This window comes from Rhineura floridana, chromosome 14, assembly GCF_030035675.1.
Source record: "Rhineura floridana isolate rRhiFlo1 chromosome 14, rRhiFlo1.hap2, whole genome shotgun sequence".
Lineage (NCBI taxonomy): Eukaryota > Metazoa > Chordata > Lepidosauria > Squamata > Rhineuridae > Rhineura > Rhineura floridana.
This window is the reverse complement of record NC_084493.1, coordinates 19461799-19478562: the sequence shown is the minus strand read 5'-3', so window position 1 is coordinate 19478562 and position 16764 is coordinate 19461799. Positions and strand designations below refer to the sequence as shown.

At 41.9% G+C, this 16764-nt stretch overlaps 1 protein-coding gene across 5 annotated transcripts in view; it reads left to right on the top strand.

Moving 5' to 3' along the window:
- The window catches only part of AKAP13 (A-kinase anchoring protein 13), a 333500-nt gene that overhangs the window by 139086 nt on the left and 177650 nt on the right, over positions 1–16764 (top strand). For all 5 annotated transcript variants that reach the window (XM_061595982.1, XM_061595984.1, XM_061595983.1 and 2 more), the window contains exon 5: positions 9306–9602. In XM_061595982.1, the coding sequence (XP_061451966.1) occupies positions 9306–9602 (297 nt within the window). The remainder of the gene's footprint in view (positions 1–9305; positions 9603–16764) is intronic.

Genomic DNA, 16764 nt, shown 5'->3' with positions numbered 1-16764 from the left:
ACTCTGTTTCTAATTCATGGAAAGCTGCAGGAGGTGAGAGTGGTGATTACTGCGGCAAGGAGGGTCATAGGAAGCTGCCTGGTACTGAGGCTCCATTAGCACCATACATTTAAAGCACTAGGATAACACTTTAAACAGATGGCTTCCCGCAAAGCATTCTGGGAGCTGCAGTTTAAGGATGCTGAGAGTTGTTAGGAGATCCCTATTCCCCTCACAGAGTGACAATTCCCACAGTGATTTAACGATCAATCTCTCTTCCCAGGGAACTCTGGGAATTGTACCTCTGTGAGCGGATCAGGGCCTGAGGTTCAGTCTCTGGCGTCTCCAAGTAGGGCTGGGAGAGGCCCCTGTCTGAAACTCTGTAGAGCCACTGCCAGTTAGTGTTGACAGTACTGACCTAAGATGGATTGATGGTCTGACTCAGTATAAGGCAGCTTCCTGTGCCCATTCCCCCCCCTTCCCGTCATCTACATGAATTTCCTTTCATCTGTCTTAACCATGGCTAAGCATTACGTTGGCCCTGACACTAACTGTGGTTAAGGCTAACCAGATTTCCAACTTGACCAGGGTATCAAGCGTGTTGGCAAGCCCTCGTGAAAGGCACCTATACACATCCTTGACACTGATGCCAATGTAACAACTGTGGTTAAGGTAGATGGGGTAACTCTAGCCAGGAAAAGGTAAGAAAGCCTATAATCTACATCCATTTCCTGATCACTTAACCTTGGTTAAGCAAGTGTCATATATGGGTGGGTTAGGGTGGTAACGTAAGGTTGCTTAGCTTCAAGCAAAGAGCTGAGGATAACTGCACCTTTCCTAATTCCCTGCAAAGATCTGCCAAGGCTTTTTGATAGAATATAGACTTTGGCCCTTTTTATTCAGTTAGATAAATATGAACACATCAATTTTGCTATTTTGACATGCCACTCCTTCTAAATTTCTTGTGAGTTCTCAAAAGTTTGCTGTAAAATAATCCTCCCTCATTTTATGAAATAAACTTTGTGCTGTGAGATCACAGTTGTGTAAGAAACAGTCACTTGAAAGCAATAGTGGGCTTGATTTAAAAAATACACTTTCCTATGAAGCATACAGTATCATCACACACACACCCCAATCCCAGTAAAAAGGAGCACTATAAAGCTCTGGTAAATACGTAGTTTTCCTAAAGGGCTCTTAAAGGGGCTAGCCAGTATTGCATAACAACAGTGGCATAAGAACACTGTTAAAGAAAGGAGGATGAGAATAGATGGGTCTTCAAGGTATGCTTGAAGCCCTATACTGAAGGGGACAATTCATAGTTCTGTATGAAGGGAGTGTAATGGTTGGAGCCACCACATGGAAGGCCCTATCCATTGTTGCCACCATCCTAATTGACTGTATTGATGAGTGTTCAAGGAATGCCTCTGTAGTTAATTTTAATAAATGGGCAAGATCATACATGTGAAGGCAGTCCTTGAAATAACCCAGCCTCAAGCCATTCAGGCTTTGAAAAGTTTACACCAGCACCTTGAATTGGGTCCAGAAATATACTTTTAACCAGTTCTTTGTGTGTGTGAGTGTGCATGTGTGCGTGCACGCATGTTCTGTTGAAGTTCACTGCTAGGAGGCCAAGAAGCGACTCTGATGGGGTGGATTTGGCTTGAGATGTTCTTGTTGCTGACCTCCACTATAAAGTCAAGAAAGGTTTTGCACTGTAACTTTGTTAGTATACGTTTGGGGTAGAATTTGTCCTTTTACTATTATTGGATGAGTGCTTAAGAATTTTGTTTATTGTATTTTTGTTTTCTGACTTTTAACTAATTTTAGCAATCAATGCAATCAATAATAATATGTTGAAGTCCCCCTTTTCAGGCTCTTAACTAAATTTTGAGTGTGTGTACACACAAGGTGCTTTTCAAGATTCCTAATCTAGTCCAGTGCACTTTGAGGTACACCCCCCCAGAGTGCAGGCTTCACTTTATGCCGGTGAGCTCGCGGCTACAATTAATATGGTTGTCCACGGCCGCCTGCGGAGAGAGGTAACGCTAGCCTGCGTTCTCTATGGAGACTTAAAAATAGCTGCTGAAGCTGAACTCTTAATGTTTGTTCCGAGTCCTCAAAATAGGAGCTCTTGGATGGGTTGGCTTTCACTCCTGGCTGGCTAGGCCATGAAATCATGGGTTTTGCTCAACTTCCAGTGGTCTCTTGTTTAGCTACAGCAGTGTTTTGTCTCCATGCAGCTTAACGATAAAGGAGTCTGCTCGGATGGCTACCACCCATTTGGGAAACAGCTGACCATGATGCAAGCCAAATGCCGAATCAGGCTGTGCCTTTGTTTTTGTTGTTATTTGCCTGTCTAGACTTTATCACTTGCCCTACCTCAGGGATAGGCCAGTGTGTTATAATGGCTGGGCCTGGGTTTCAAAGGTCACAAAATTAAAGGCCGCTTCACACTAAGGCCCCATCCGCAATATGTATCTAAAGCACTATCATACCACTTCAACAGCCATGGCTTCCCCCAAATAATCTTGGGAACTGTAATTTGTTAAGGGTGCTGAGAGTTGTTAGGAGACACCTCTTCCTTTCACAGAGCTACAGTTCCCAGAATGGCTTAACAGTCAATCCCTCTTCCCAGGGCGCTCTGAGAACTATAGCACTGTGAGGCGAATAGAGGTCTCCTAACAACTCTCAGCACCCATAACAAGCTACAGTTCCCAGGATTTTTTGATGGAAGGAAGCCATGACTGTTTAAAGTGATATGATACTGCTTTAAATGTATGGTGCAGATGGGACCACTGTGTGCCAAGCAAGGAGCCAGTAAAGCTTAGCTGGGTTTGGTAGCTAACCAATATTTGTCATCGCTGTGCTGTTGCCTCTCCTCCAGAGAGAGGAGACAGGATATTCTGACATTAAGGTGAGCACAAAACTCAGCACAACAGTGTGTTTGTGAAGGGTGGGGTTGAGCCCCTTCTCTCCTCCACAGTGTGGAAGGACAAGGAGCTCATCCTCATTGGGAAAACTTGAAAAGGCAGCAAGTGGTCTTAGGGTTTTCCAAGTGCCTGCAAGGTTCCACACAGCATCAGAGAAAGCTTCTCCATTCTCCTGTGCTTCTGAAGTCAGAGCAACATTGGGGAGACTCCTCCATGCATTAAAGAAGGGGAGAGGCTGTCTTTGAGTTCATGTTCTTTCCAGAGCAAAATATTTACTCACCGCTAGGGATGTGCTCAAATTTCACAGATTTCGAATTTGACATCAGATTTCCTATTTATTTGCTCTTTTTTTTTTGTCTTTGCGGATCGGGTTTTTTTCCTGTGGATTTTTTTTAAAAAATTGCCTCAATAATATTAACATTTCCCTCAAAATATCAATATTAATATTGATATTTCCCTCAAATATCTTTTTGAGGAAAATATCGATATTTTTAAAAAAACTATAAAAATGATCTTTAAAAAATATTGATGTTAATATCAATATTTTTGTGGGAAAAAACAGAGTCAGTATTTATTGCAAATAGCAAACATTGATCCCTTACGAAGTAGTACTGAAAGGAGGTTTGACGGACCGAAAATCGAACCAGCACTGAAATGCAGATCCCATCCCTGCTCACCACTTGCAGTGGTGGCTGGCGCTCACTAGGACTGGTGGGGCGGAAGGCAGGGGGCCCAAACATTGGCAGGTCCAAAGCCAATGATAGGCGGAGCTGGCTAATTCTAGTTTTGACCCCATTCCTTTCTCTTCTGAGTCTCACCAAGTCAAGACTTGAGACTAAGAAGGAGAAAGCTGATAGCCAGAGCCACCCCCTGGACTGGATGTGAATGAGAAGGCAGGCTGGTGGGGGTTCACAGACTGAGGTTGGTGGGATAGTGCTGCATTTGCCCTAACAAACCAACCTCCATTGGCATTTTCATATAGACCTGGGAGAGAGTTCCTATCTTAAACCCCAGTGTGAGACAATGCTGAATCCTGAGGCTAGGGATATGAATGGCTACTATCCACAGTGACTATGTTCTGCCTTCACTGTTGGAGGCAGTATGCCTCTCTTACCAGTTGTTGGGAGTCACAAGTGGGGAGAGTGCTCTTGCACTCTGGTTCAGTTTGCAAGCTTTCCATCAGCATCTGGTTGGGCACTGTGAGAACAAGATGCTGGACTAGATGGGCCTTTGGCTTGATCCAGCAGAAGGCAGTCTCCTATGTTCCCACATGATTGGTAAAAGGCTTGGAGTGTGTAATGCTTTTGTTCATAAATGGTCAATAGAGAAGACTCAATAATCTTTATTGGAGGCTGTGTTTTATTTATATAAAAAATTTTATTCTGTCACTGCCCTTCAAAATCACCATACAAATAAGAAAAAACCCACAATAAAATACATAAGACATACTATATTAAAAAAGTCATTTAAAAGCAGCAGTATCTGGGAAGGAGAGCTGCACCTTGCTGTTCAACCACATCTTCTCTCTCCAGTGGTAATAGAGTTGAATTTTGTTGGGAAGAAAGCTCTGGAAGTTCAGGAAATTGAAGGCAAGGTTTCATTTAAACATTTCCCATATTTGGGTGGGTTGGGGTTATGCGATTTTTAAAAAAAGTAAGTTGATTTCAGTTCTGCACTAAACTACATTGGTAGTACAAAGCCCTGGCAAGATGCATTTTGTGTTTATAATTCTTTTCTCTTATGCCCAAACTGAATGTGTGTGTTAATAGGACTATTTTTTAAAAATGGTAAGCTTCTTACCCTCTTCCTCTCTTTTACACCTGGTATGCCTTTTACAACAATCCTGATTTTCGTTGTAGAGACTTAAAACCGAGTGACACACTGGCTGTTGCTGAAAACGAGGCAAAAGATTTCAATTCACAGGTTTGGGGGCCTCCTGGAGCAATTTTTAAACAGTCTTTGCCATGCTCATTATGGAATAGCTCCCCTGTGCTTTTGAACTAGTTGCCAAAGTCAAAATCTTCTCCTTGCCCCCACCCCTCCCTTGGCCTCACATCTTTGCCAGTTGTAAGGGAAGGGGGACTTCAAAGCGCTTGAAAGGGAATGAACATGTTGCCCTTGAGGAACGCATTAAACTCCTTTGCCGTGGCCGGATACGTGTTTGATCTGATTAAATCCAATTTGTCACCCCATCCAAGTCTCTGAAAGCTGCAGTGGAGTTTTCAGATGCTTTTTAGTTCTGCTTCTCCTCCTAGCATTTCATCAACGAAATTAGATAGGTAGACGGATGTGTGTGGGTGTGTCACCCTTTTTCTCACGCTGATCTCCTCTTCCTCCAAAACACATCGGCTTCGTTAGCACATAATGCTAAGCCAAACTATGGTTTAGCATGAACCAATAACTGTGCTGGTGTAGAGTATGGAAACTGCAGTCACTTCACTTCTTGCATGCCCCTGACACGGTACCAGGAACTAAGCCATGGTTTGGCTTAGCATTGCATCCGAACCTGGACGCATGGTTTGTCTCAGTTTAAGCAAACCATGAGCAATAACCAAGATTAGTTCTTGGCTTACCACTAACTTGCTGGAAACAAACCATGAGCCTGGGTTTGCACATAATGCTAAGCCAAATCACAGCTTAGCTCCTGGCACTGCAGCTGTGATTTTTTCACTGTGCACCAGCCCACTTGCTTGTCCATACTAAGCTATAGTTTGGCTTACTGTTAACGTGTGGGTCACACCATTGGCTGCATTTTGCACACAAGTTCCTGGCTTTTTGAGGTTTGTTTTCAGTGAGGAGCATGCTGGTGCTCGCTGCTGATAGTTTCCACTTTGCACTTTTCTTGGTGCCAGTGGGATGAAGAAATCAGGGAGCTTGACTACTGAGAAGAACAGATCGCATCACCTTCCTTCTGCTTGTTTGTTGCCACCTTCTGCCCTAGCTCTTAAGGGAAAAAACACCATCTGTGGGGGCGGGCAGGGAGCAAGAAACTTATGATAGGACTGAAGACATACTTTGAATTAATGGAGCAGCTGAGTATTTAAAATTAAAAATGTATTAAATATTTTAAGTAGAAGAACTTACAAAAACTGTGGCTGGCAGATTTCACCTTGGCAGCATTCCTCTTCTCTTTGTCTTGCACAGGACGGAAAGCTTCTTTTAAAATGGTGCCTGTTGTGTCACATGAGTGTGTAACCAAAGAATAAAGAAGGACCCCTTCCAGGCTTGTGTGTGTGGTGTATTCTGCAACAAGTTGTTGGCAAAGCACATTAGTAGTGGATTTATACCGGTCTGTCCACACATTCTGCTTTGTTAGTTTTCTGCAATGCTTTCCCAATAGCTGCATTCAGAGAGCACTTATTCCAACTTCCTGACGTTTCTTTACCTCTAAACTTTTGCATTTTATTTGATTTTTCACATCATGTAAAAGCCACTTCTGGAAATCTAACAGAATCTAGTGGACTTCCTCTTTTCCATTTTAATTGTTTCCAGAAAAAAATGGTTTGCAGCCTTGGAACCCAGAATGTCATGGGAGTTTTGTGTTGCAAATTTCCCACGGTTTTCATGGATGACACTCCCACCACTCATGTGACAAGATATGGGGCAAAATTTGCGGTGACTCATGGGGGAACAGAAGTGCAACGCTGAAAGGCTGAGAATGGAAACATGTCTGATGTTTGCTGTCATCAGTAAAACTAACCCCAATACCATCATGAGCACAAATAATTATGAATGCACAACAAAAAGGACATTTGAAGGGGTCCTTAAGTGTTCTCCCCCTGTCCTATATTCGTATGCCCATTTATACAAGTTTTAATCTGTTGATCGATTAGTTGATGAAAATTCATGGCTTATCAATATAGGTTTCTTCTAAGCATGCATTTTTTTCTTGCTTTGCAAGAAAGCTCCAGAATTGGCAATGATTAACTTCTCTGTTCTGTATTTATATTTACATTTGTGAAATGTTAAATACATTACGGCTGAAGCGATAATTTAGCAAGGGTTAAATCCATGCTGTAAAGAACTACTCCGGTTGCTTCCTTTCCCTTACTCAGTTGAAGTCATGGATCATTTAAAACTTCCTAGTTTCTTTTGAGCCTTTAATCTCAGTTTTTGTTTTTTCTCTTCAGCTGGAAGCAGAGTGCCTCTCTGTATTGCTGGAAAAGGAACTTGCATGGCTGCCACTGTCCAGTGAGCAGCTGTAAATTTCAAGCTTTCTTCTGGACTGGGGGGAGGATTCTGCCTCCATTTATGTAATTAACAACAAAGAGAAAAGGATAAGAGTTGATTCACACAGTAAAAGGCTGAGGTAATGGGTAGAGCGGCTTTTCCAGTAAGTGAATGGTCTGTGCTGTTCTGGCACAAGGACCTGTGACGTCAGCACTGTAGCGGGGCGTGGAAGAGAGAGCGTGCAGACCTTTCAGAGAACATAAGTTGTCAACCTGACTATTAAGGAGGCTGGGCTGGCAATTATAGAACAATCGCTGTGGTGAAAATATGAAAGTTCCACCTCTTAGCTTGTTGTTTGGAATTTGTTACGTATTCTCTGGGTCTAGCTTTGCTTGGCTTCTTAAATTCAAAGAAATGTACAAACTCTTTTTCTTTCCCCTCAAATACTCGGGTTCACAAATTTTGGATGGCCTCAATAGCTGTCCAACATGTGTAGTTGACACTGATGCTATCCTGTGGGCACAGAGCTCACTTCTTTTGTCACAAGAAATCTAAATCTGCTTGGTTATTGTAGTAATGAGCTATGTGTGCACTGAGAGCATATCCATAGCTTGTTGCTACTGTGTTTTGTTACCGTTGGGCTTCTGGAAGTAAACGGGATTATAATTTGGGTTGGACATTCCCAGACTATGTCCTGTGAGGAGTTAATAAATGAGAGAAACAAAGGCTCCTGTGAGCCTGAACTCCCCACCCATAGAGGAGGCTGCCTGCTGTGTTTCTGCATGCTTTGCTGCTCTGGCTTTGCCTCCTTTCCTGTTAGCTGCCTCTTGATTGGTGAGTGGTGGTAGATTGAAACCAGAAGTTTGGGAAGCATCGGCCTGCTAAATCTAACTGCTACGTACCTCTGCTGCTTAGAATCTCTGATCTGATGGATCTGATTCCATTTATGTGCTCCCTAGTCTCTGAGCAGTGAGAGATTTCAGGGGTGCCTTTATGTACCTTGGGTTTGATTTTTTAAGTATGAAAGACATTAGAGATTTACAGCATTTCTGTGATAAAACATTTATTTATGCATGTATGCAGGCTAAGAAGATGGAGGGTTTGTGGTAGTGCTCCAACAGATCCTGCTCTCCTAAGGTTTCTAGAGGGATACACCAAAGTCAGAGCTTTGAATTCTGCACAGAGAGCAAGTCAGGCCTCTGTGGGCAGATCTACACCACATATTTAAAGCACATCCAGCACAAAATTAAAGCGCATGACTTCCCAAAAGAATCATGGGAATTGTACTTTGTTAAGGGTTCTAGGAAGTTGTAGCCCTTTGAGGGGGAAACCAAAGCTCTTTGGGGTAAGAGAAGTTATGTGATTTAAATGTATGATATGAATCTGCCCAAAGTCTCTTTTCCAGCTCCCAAGACTGCAGCTCACTTTTGTTCTCCCCCACACAAATATATTTGTGACATCACAACCTTCAGGCAGGGAAGGGGGAGAAGAAAGGCATGCTCCCTTCCTGCTCACCTCCTAGAAGGGTCTCCAACTATTTAGTTTCTGTGGGCAACTTACTGCCCTTTTCTACATTAGAAGGTAGATACTTAACACACCTGGACAGCCTGTTTACTTAACAGAGAAGCTGTTTTGACCTTCTTTGCATCCAGTTTTCCTGCAGAACCCCGTTTTACAGTTACAAAATCACAGGATTGAAGGTGTCCTCAAAAGCCCATTTAGTCTAACCCCGAATGTATTATACTGCGCTATGCAAGTTGAGATTCTTTCTTAATATAAATGAGTATGGAACCGCCACAGTATTTTTCCTTTCTCATAGCCTGTACATCAAGAGCAAACCTGGAAGGAAAATGGGGTAATGTGTAAGTGGCATTTGAATCAGTCATGTAGATCAGGAGTTCCCAAACTGTGGATTGCGGCTTACTGGTGGTCTGCAAGCTTCATTCAGGTGGTCCATGTAGTTTCTGTGAAAATACAGTTAAAAACCATACAGCTTCTAGCACAGTGCATTACAATTACTACAACAGGCTGAAAAACTATTCAGTTGTCCACCAAGACCCTCAACAATTTTCAAGTGGTCTGTAGGGAAAAAGGTTTGGAAAGGCCTGATGTAGAAGCTACAGTTCTGGAGTAATTGACCTTAAAGGAGGTTATAGGAATACAATCAAGGTGTATGAACATTTGAGCAAATGGAAGCTCTGAATGGTGTCCCTTCTTCTTTCACAGGCCATGACTGCTGTGAGACGGTAAAAGTCTCTCTCTGTGCCGCCAAGCAAGGCCACCCTATTTTGGTGGTGGCAGAGGACAGCTTGCAGTTTGTTCAGGACGAAGCTTATGATGCAGCTCAGTTCCTGGCAACCTGTGCTGGCAACCAGCAAGCTCTGAACTTCACGAGATTCCTGGACAAGTCCAGGCCACCTGCTGGGGATGTGGATTTTCTGGATGAGAAAGTAGCTTTGGCGTTTCGTCACCTGAAATTGCCAGCTGGATGGAATGTGCTGGGAGCAGACCACACTCTAAATGGTAAGATGGAGTGATTGTGTGTGTATGTATGTGTATGTGTGTCCAGTCCAGCATTTGACCATCTTGGATGATTGGGTGGCCTGGCTCTGTTTGTACTGGAGTGGATAGTTGCAGAGGCAACTTAATCAATCTTGTATACTGCCTTTATTTAAGGTGCCTTATATTGAAGCAGACCTTTGGTCCATCTAGCTCAATGTTGTTCACACTGACTGGCAGCGGCTCTCCAGGGTTTCAGGCAACAGTCACTCTCAGCCCTAACTGGAAATGCTGGGGATTGAACCTGGGACCTTCTGCATGCAAGGCAGATGCTCTACCACTGAGCTGTCGCACTTCCTCTTATTGTTAATTCATTACAGTTATACCTCACTTTCTTGCTAAAACTGGCTTCCAAAGTGGCTTACAGTTCCAATACAGCACAATGCAAACAAAACCCAATAAATTATCCAATTGATGCTGTTCCAATAGTTGGCTGTCTCCCCCTCCCCGCCCCTGCTTCATACCAGGGATCACCACTAACAACAATAGGCCAAGGGCTACAGCTCAGTGGTAAAGCCTCTGCTTTGTGTTCAGAAGATCCCAGGTTCAGTCCCCAACATATCTAGGAAAGGCTGGGAAAGACCCTCTAGAGAGACGCTGCCAGGCAGTACTGAGCTAAATGGACCCAATGGCCTGACTTCCTGTGTTAAAAATATTTCCCAAGCCTATTCTCCTTGCAGAAGGCTTCTTGAAGAGACCCCCAATATCTTTTTCACAGTAGCTAACTCTTGCTAAATGGTTAGTACCTGCAACCTGTTTTAACAGTAAAAATGTCTTTAATGTCTTTACTTTAGTTTCAGAACCTTCAGACGGTACAACTTAAACAAATGCCTTAACTTAGGGATCTAGGAAGCTGCCTTATAGTGAATCAGAGCAACAGTCCATCTAGCTCAATATTGTCTACACTGATTTAACAACAGCTCTTCAGAGTCTCAGGCTGTCTGGAGATGCTGGGGCTTGAACCTGGGGCTTTCTGTATGTAAAGCAAGCTGCCTTATATTTTTGTTTTGTTTTTAGTTCTGTTCCAGGAAAGTGTTAAAGGGTGCCACTGTTCCCAAAGTGATGCTCCTCCGTATAATATAATGTATGAACGTATTCATCAACATTGCATGTCAAAATCTCCTTGTCCGTTCTTCCATTGTGGGAAACTCTGTTAGTTTTCAGTATTTTTCAAGTAACATACTGAGGTGGTCTAATGGGTTTCTAATAGATTCCAATAATTCTGTTTCCTTTATTCTTGAAATAGGATCTAATGGAATTGTATATCCAATAATGTGTTCTATATTTTATACTTTTCTGGATAGGTTCTACCAAATATCCATACAATCCAGTCTGCTTTGCTTATGCAAATTTCTCTTTAACATTAACATCTAACAAGACACTTGCTCATTTTAAAAATCTGAATAAGTTTATGATCTCTTGAGGCTTTGCACTCATTTTCAATTTCTAAATTGCATCTGCCATATTTGGCCCCTCTGAACTGCAGCAGACATGGAAAAAGACTCACCATTAACCAAATTCTGATTCAGATTTGTCACATATGAACATAAGAAAACCAGTTGTCAGTAAAGCCATAATTTTTTTGAGGAGGGGCGGATTTGGAAGCTATGCTTTCTGAAACCCACAAGCGGTGCTGCAAATGAGAATTTAAGGAGAAATGATTACATCTTGTTTTCTTTTGGTCTTTGTGCCACTTACTTACTTAAAAGTATTAGAGGATTGTCTTACTGTGATCTTATTACTGTATTTTGATTTTATTTATGAGCTGCCTTAGAAGGATTTTTATCTTTAAACTAATAATATCAATAATGAATAATAATTACAACAAATAAATATCAATCTCCTTTCTTCAGTAAAATATGCGATACGTGAAATTATTGCACCCCCAATAAATAGTAACTGGACAGTCAGGAGAAGTAAAGCTGACACCCATGTTACTAAATATAACAGAACTGAATTAAAAAACAGTTTTGAAATATAAAATCTAAATCTGAAAGACCGCTTCCTTCCCTGCAGACTCTTGTGGGTGTTGACATCAGCATAGGGGTTCCACTGCCCTCAGAAGCCTGAGGTGGTGGTGGCCCTGGAGAGGGCATTCTCTGTGGTGGCCACTCAGTTGTGGAGTTCCCTCCCGACAGAGGTGCATCTGGCACTTTCATTGTAAAGTTTTCCTTCTATGCTGAGACACACGTCTTTACCCTGGTCTTTAACACTTGATATATATATTTTAGGACCCACTCTACTTGTGAATATAATTTGTTTTTTTAACTGTTCTTAATGTTTTATGTTGTGAGCCACCCTTGAACCTTCTGATGAAGGGTGGGAAATAAATTAAATAATAACAACAATAATAACAATAACAACAACAATAACAACAACAACAATAATAAATTGAAGTATGTTTCAGACATAAATATCTGAAGGTGACTTTGATTTTTTTTACAAAACCCTCTTGTTTCGGCTTTTACTCCAGGTTTCCTGTAAATAGTTCCGTTCAGTTGCTTCTTTTTATAATTCGTGGGAAATGGTTTTAGGGATTAATGGGATTGTGACCTTTATTTGTACTGCTTTCAATGCAATTTTCGTTTCCTTTGGAAGATGTAGGGAATCTTCAGACTAGTAGGGGATACTCTTAAATGCTGATTGATTATTTGCTGGCTGTCTTCCCCCCCCCCTTTTCTTTCTGTGACTGCTGCTCACAGATTATTGTATAGTAACCACCATTTGTTCTTTCTTTAAACAAAGAAAACAGAGGGGAAGTGGCAGCTGTTGAACCAACATTTGTTCCCAAGTGGTCACAATGTTTGCATTCAGTGGGCTTCTTGAAATTGAAACTTGGCCACTGTGCATGCCATTATGTGCTTGCACTGCATAATCTGCCACCATGTGCTTTCCACATCCTCTCATTGTATATAGCTCAGTGGTTTCTCAAACCGAGGAAGATAGGAAGCAGCCTCATGCTGAGTCAGACCTATGGTCCATTTAGCTCAGTTTTGTTTACACTGACTGGCAGCTGCTCACCAGGGTTTCAGGCAGCAGTCTTTCCCCAGCCTTACCTGGAGGTGCCGGAGACTGAACATAAGAAGAGCCTGCTGGATCAGGCCAGTGGCCCATCTAGTCCAGCATCCTGTTCTCACAGTGGCCAACCAGGTGCCTGGGGGAAGCCCGCAAGCAGGACCCGAGTGCAAGAACACTCTCCCCTCCTGAGGCTTCCGGCAACTGGTTTTCAGAAGCATGCTGCCTCTGACTAGGGTGGCAGAGCACAGCCATCACGGCTAGTAGCCATTGATAGCCCTGTCCTCCATGAATTAGTCTAACCTTCTTTTAAAGCCATCCAAGCTGGTGGCCATTACTGCGTCTTGCGGGAGCAAATTCCATAGTTTGACTATGCGCTGAGTAAAGAAGTACTTCCTTTTGTCTTTTCCTGAATCTTCCAACATTCAGCTTCTTTGTATGTCCACGAGTTCTAGTATTATGAGAGAGGGAGAAAAACTTTTCTCTACCACTTTCTCAATGCCATGCATAATTTTATACACTTCTATCATGTCTCCTCTGACCCGCCTTTTCTCTAAACTAAAAAGCCCCAAATGCTGCAACCTTTCCTCATCCCCGTGATCATTCTGGTTGCCCTCTTCTGAACCTTTTCCAACACTATAATATCCTTTTTGAGATGAGGCGACCAGAACTGTACACAGTATTCCAAATGCGGTTGCACCATAGACTTATACAATGGCATTATGATATCGGCTGTTTTATTTTCAATACCTTTCCTAATTATCCCTAGCATGGAATTTGCCTTTTTCACAGCTGCCGCACACTGGGTCGACATTTTCATCGTGCTGTCCACTACAACCCCGAGGTCTCTCTCCTGATTGGTCACTGCCAGTTCAGACCTCATGAGCGTATATGTGAAATTCAGATTTTTTGCTCCAATATGCATAATTTTACACTTCTTTATATTGAATTGCATTTGCCATTTTTCCGCCCATTCACTCAGTTTGGAGAGGTTTTTTTGGAGCTCTTCGCAATCCCTTTTTGTTTTAACAACCCTGAACAATTAAGTATTGTCAGCAAACTTGGCCATGGACCTTTGTGTGTAAAACAGAGCCACAGCTCTTTCCCACATACCTCCAACTTCCTGGAAACTCTACATTGATTCATCTGCCAAAGAGCCCCTGTAGGTTTGCCGTGGGACCCCTGTGTGTTGCAGAACATTCCAGGACATGTTTAGGAGAGTGCACTCAATTCAGGTAGGGAGTTTATTTATTTATTCACATATTTGTATACTGCTGTTTCATTTTTTAAAAAAAATCAAAGCAGTTTACAACAATAAAGTGTACAATGAAAACTATTTAAAAATACAGTAATATCAAGGTCAACTACTGCAAAAAGACATGTTAATTACCTACATAAGCCTGGTGGCACAGAAAGGTTTTCAGCAGGTGTGTAAAAGTTAAAACAAAAGGAACCCGCTGAATCTCTGTTGGCAGAGCATTCCAGAGAACTGGGCTGATGACACTGAAGGCTGAACTTCGCATTGATATTAAATGAGCCTCTCCAACTTGGGAATGACCAAAGCTGCTCCTGCAGATGATTTCAGTGATCGAGCTGGGATATAAGGGTTCAGGCTGTCCCTAAGATACTTGGACCTAAGTTGTTCAGGGCTTTGTAAATTAATACAAGGACCTTGAAATTGGCTCGGTAAGTGGATGGGCAGCCAGTGCAGATGTTTTATCAGTGATATCACAGTAGCTGTTCCTCATTTCATTAAGTTCCAAGGATGCGTAATTTCCACAATGCCTCTGTAATAAAATAAATTCAAGAGATCCAAGGGGCCTTTACTTCAAAGATACTTGGAACCATTTCCACTCACCCCCAGCCCCAATTCTCAGCTTTCCTTAAAAGTACAGAGAATGGGCTTTATCCTCAATCAGTCCTGCTCAGACTAGACCCATTGGAATTGATGGATGTGACTAATATAGGTGCGTTAATTTTCAGTGGGTCTGTTCTGAGTAGAACTGACACTTGATTAAGTGTATCTTTCAGTGAAAAAAGAAGGCATGTGGAAATTAAGCATCCTTGGAACTTAATGAAATGAGGAACAGCTACCTTAGAAATATTAATAGGTCACCTTGAGTTTAAAATGAATCGGTGGTAAACAATGCAAGATTTTAGACTTCATACATTTCACAAGGTTTATTTTTTTCAAATGGAGTTAGTTTACTGTGTGTAAGCATTTCAAACAACAATAATGTTTTAGACTGTATGTATTTTACAAGGTTTTTTTTAATGGTGGTAATATATTTTGTGTGACTATTTGAAACAATAAATTAATGGCTAGATTCAATGAATGTACAAAGCTCTTAATAACTGCAGTCCAGGATAATTTAAGGACTTACTGAGCCCTTATATCCCAGATTGATCACTGAGAACTGCTGGAGGGATGCTATTAACCATCTCTATGAGAAATCAAGTTCATCCGCCAATGTGGAGTGCCCTGCTGATGGAAATTTTCCAAGCATTCTCACTTCTTATTTTTAGATGTCTTTTGAAGACTTTCTTGTGACGACAGCTTTTTCAGTTGGATGAATGTTATATGATTGTCCAGTTCTTTATGACGTTTTTCTTTTATGTTTTTCTTATATTTATTATGGTCTTATATTTGATGTACACCGCTTAGATGTTTTCTATATGAGTTAATGGTGTGTGTATGTATTTATATATTTATGTATTCATATATATATATATATATATATGAGAGAGAGAGAGAGAGAGAGAGATTCACTTCTAAATTTCTAGCATTCAAAAAACCTGAGATAAGAGGCAAAATGTTCAGGCACTCTTAATTTTTCCCTTTCATTGTTTCATCCTCCCCCTCCCCCCGGAAAAAAATCCTGTGCCTCCAAGCGGTGTGTTGGAAACATTAACACTGGTTACTTTCTTTTTCTTTTTAATAGCTGCTATGTTTAATGATGACCATTCTCATTTGTAGTTTTTAGTATTATATGCTTTTTAACATTGTATTTCTCTTTTTTTGGAAGCTGTTCTGAGTACTCATTTACCAGAATAGCAGGATATAAGTATTATTAATGGTAAGATAATCCTTTTTAAAAAGGTTGTTGTAGAAGTGTACGCCTTGGGGCCTACTGTAGGAGAGTGGCATGAAGAGCAGAAATAGCATAAGGAAGGATGAAGAAAATCCCTTTGGGGACCTTTTTGAAGCCCTATGAGGGGGAAAATAGGTACATGGAGAATGGCGCGTAGAGTTTTTGTGGAAGAGTCGCGTTTGCTATAGATTAAGCTGATGGCATTGGAAAAAGACTCGCCTGGTGATCCGAACTAGCTTGTTGAGAAAGTGAAGAAAACTGCTAAGGTTATGTTGATACATAACTGGAAAGGTTGGAAAAGAGCCATCAAAAGGATCAACGCTGGTTCCTGAGATTTAGAGAGGATTTTGGACATTAATCCCAGAGTTAAATGTTACCAGAAAGGGGATTCTGCGCCTCTGGTTTTCTTTATCCTTGGGTTCTGAAAAGGACTTATTCATGTAGAAAGTCACCATCTGCAGTTCCGGCAGGTGAAATAGCTCCAGAGTCACATAGTAGCATAGGAAGCTACCTTATTTTGAGTCAGACAGTGGTCCATCTAGCTGAGTATTGTCTACACCAACTGGCAGTGGCTCTCTATGGTTTCAGATGGGGGACGTTCTCAGTTCTGGCTGGAAATGCCAGATATTAAACCTGGGTCCTTTTGCATGCAAGGCAGATGCCCTACCACTGAGCTCCAGCCCTTTTTAGCAGTTGCTGACAGAGGCAGGATATGGAAGAAGAAGCGTTTAAAGGAAGATCTCTCTTTTCCCTCTCAATAGATCCTGTATTGGACAGCCAGTGTGGTGTAGTGGTTAAGGTGTTGGACTACGACCTGAGAGTCCAGGGTTGGAATCCCCACACAGCCATGAAGCTCACTGGGTGACCTTGCGCCAGTCATTACCTCTCAGCCTCATGAAAACCCTATTCATAGGGTCGCCATAAGTCGGAATCGACTTGAAGGCAGTACATTTACGTTTAGATCCTGTATTAGCTTTCCAGTGATTGGAGTGTCAAAGGTTTAAAGCCTAAAACAAGAC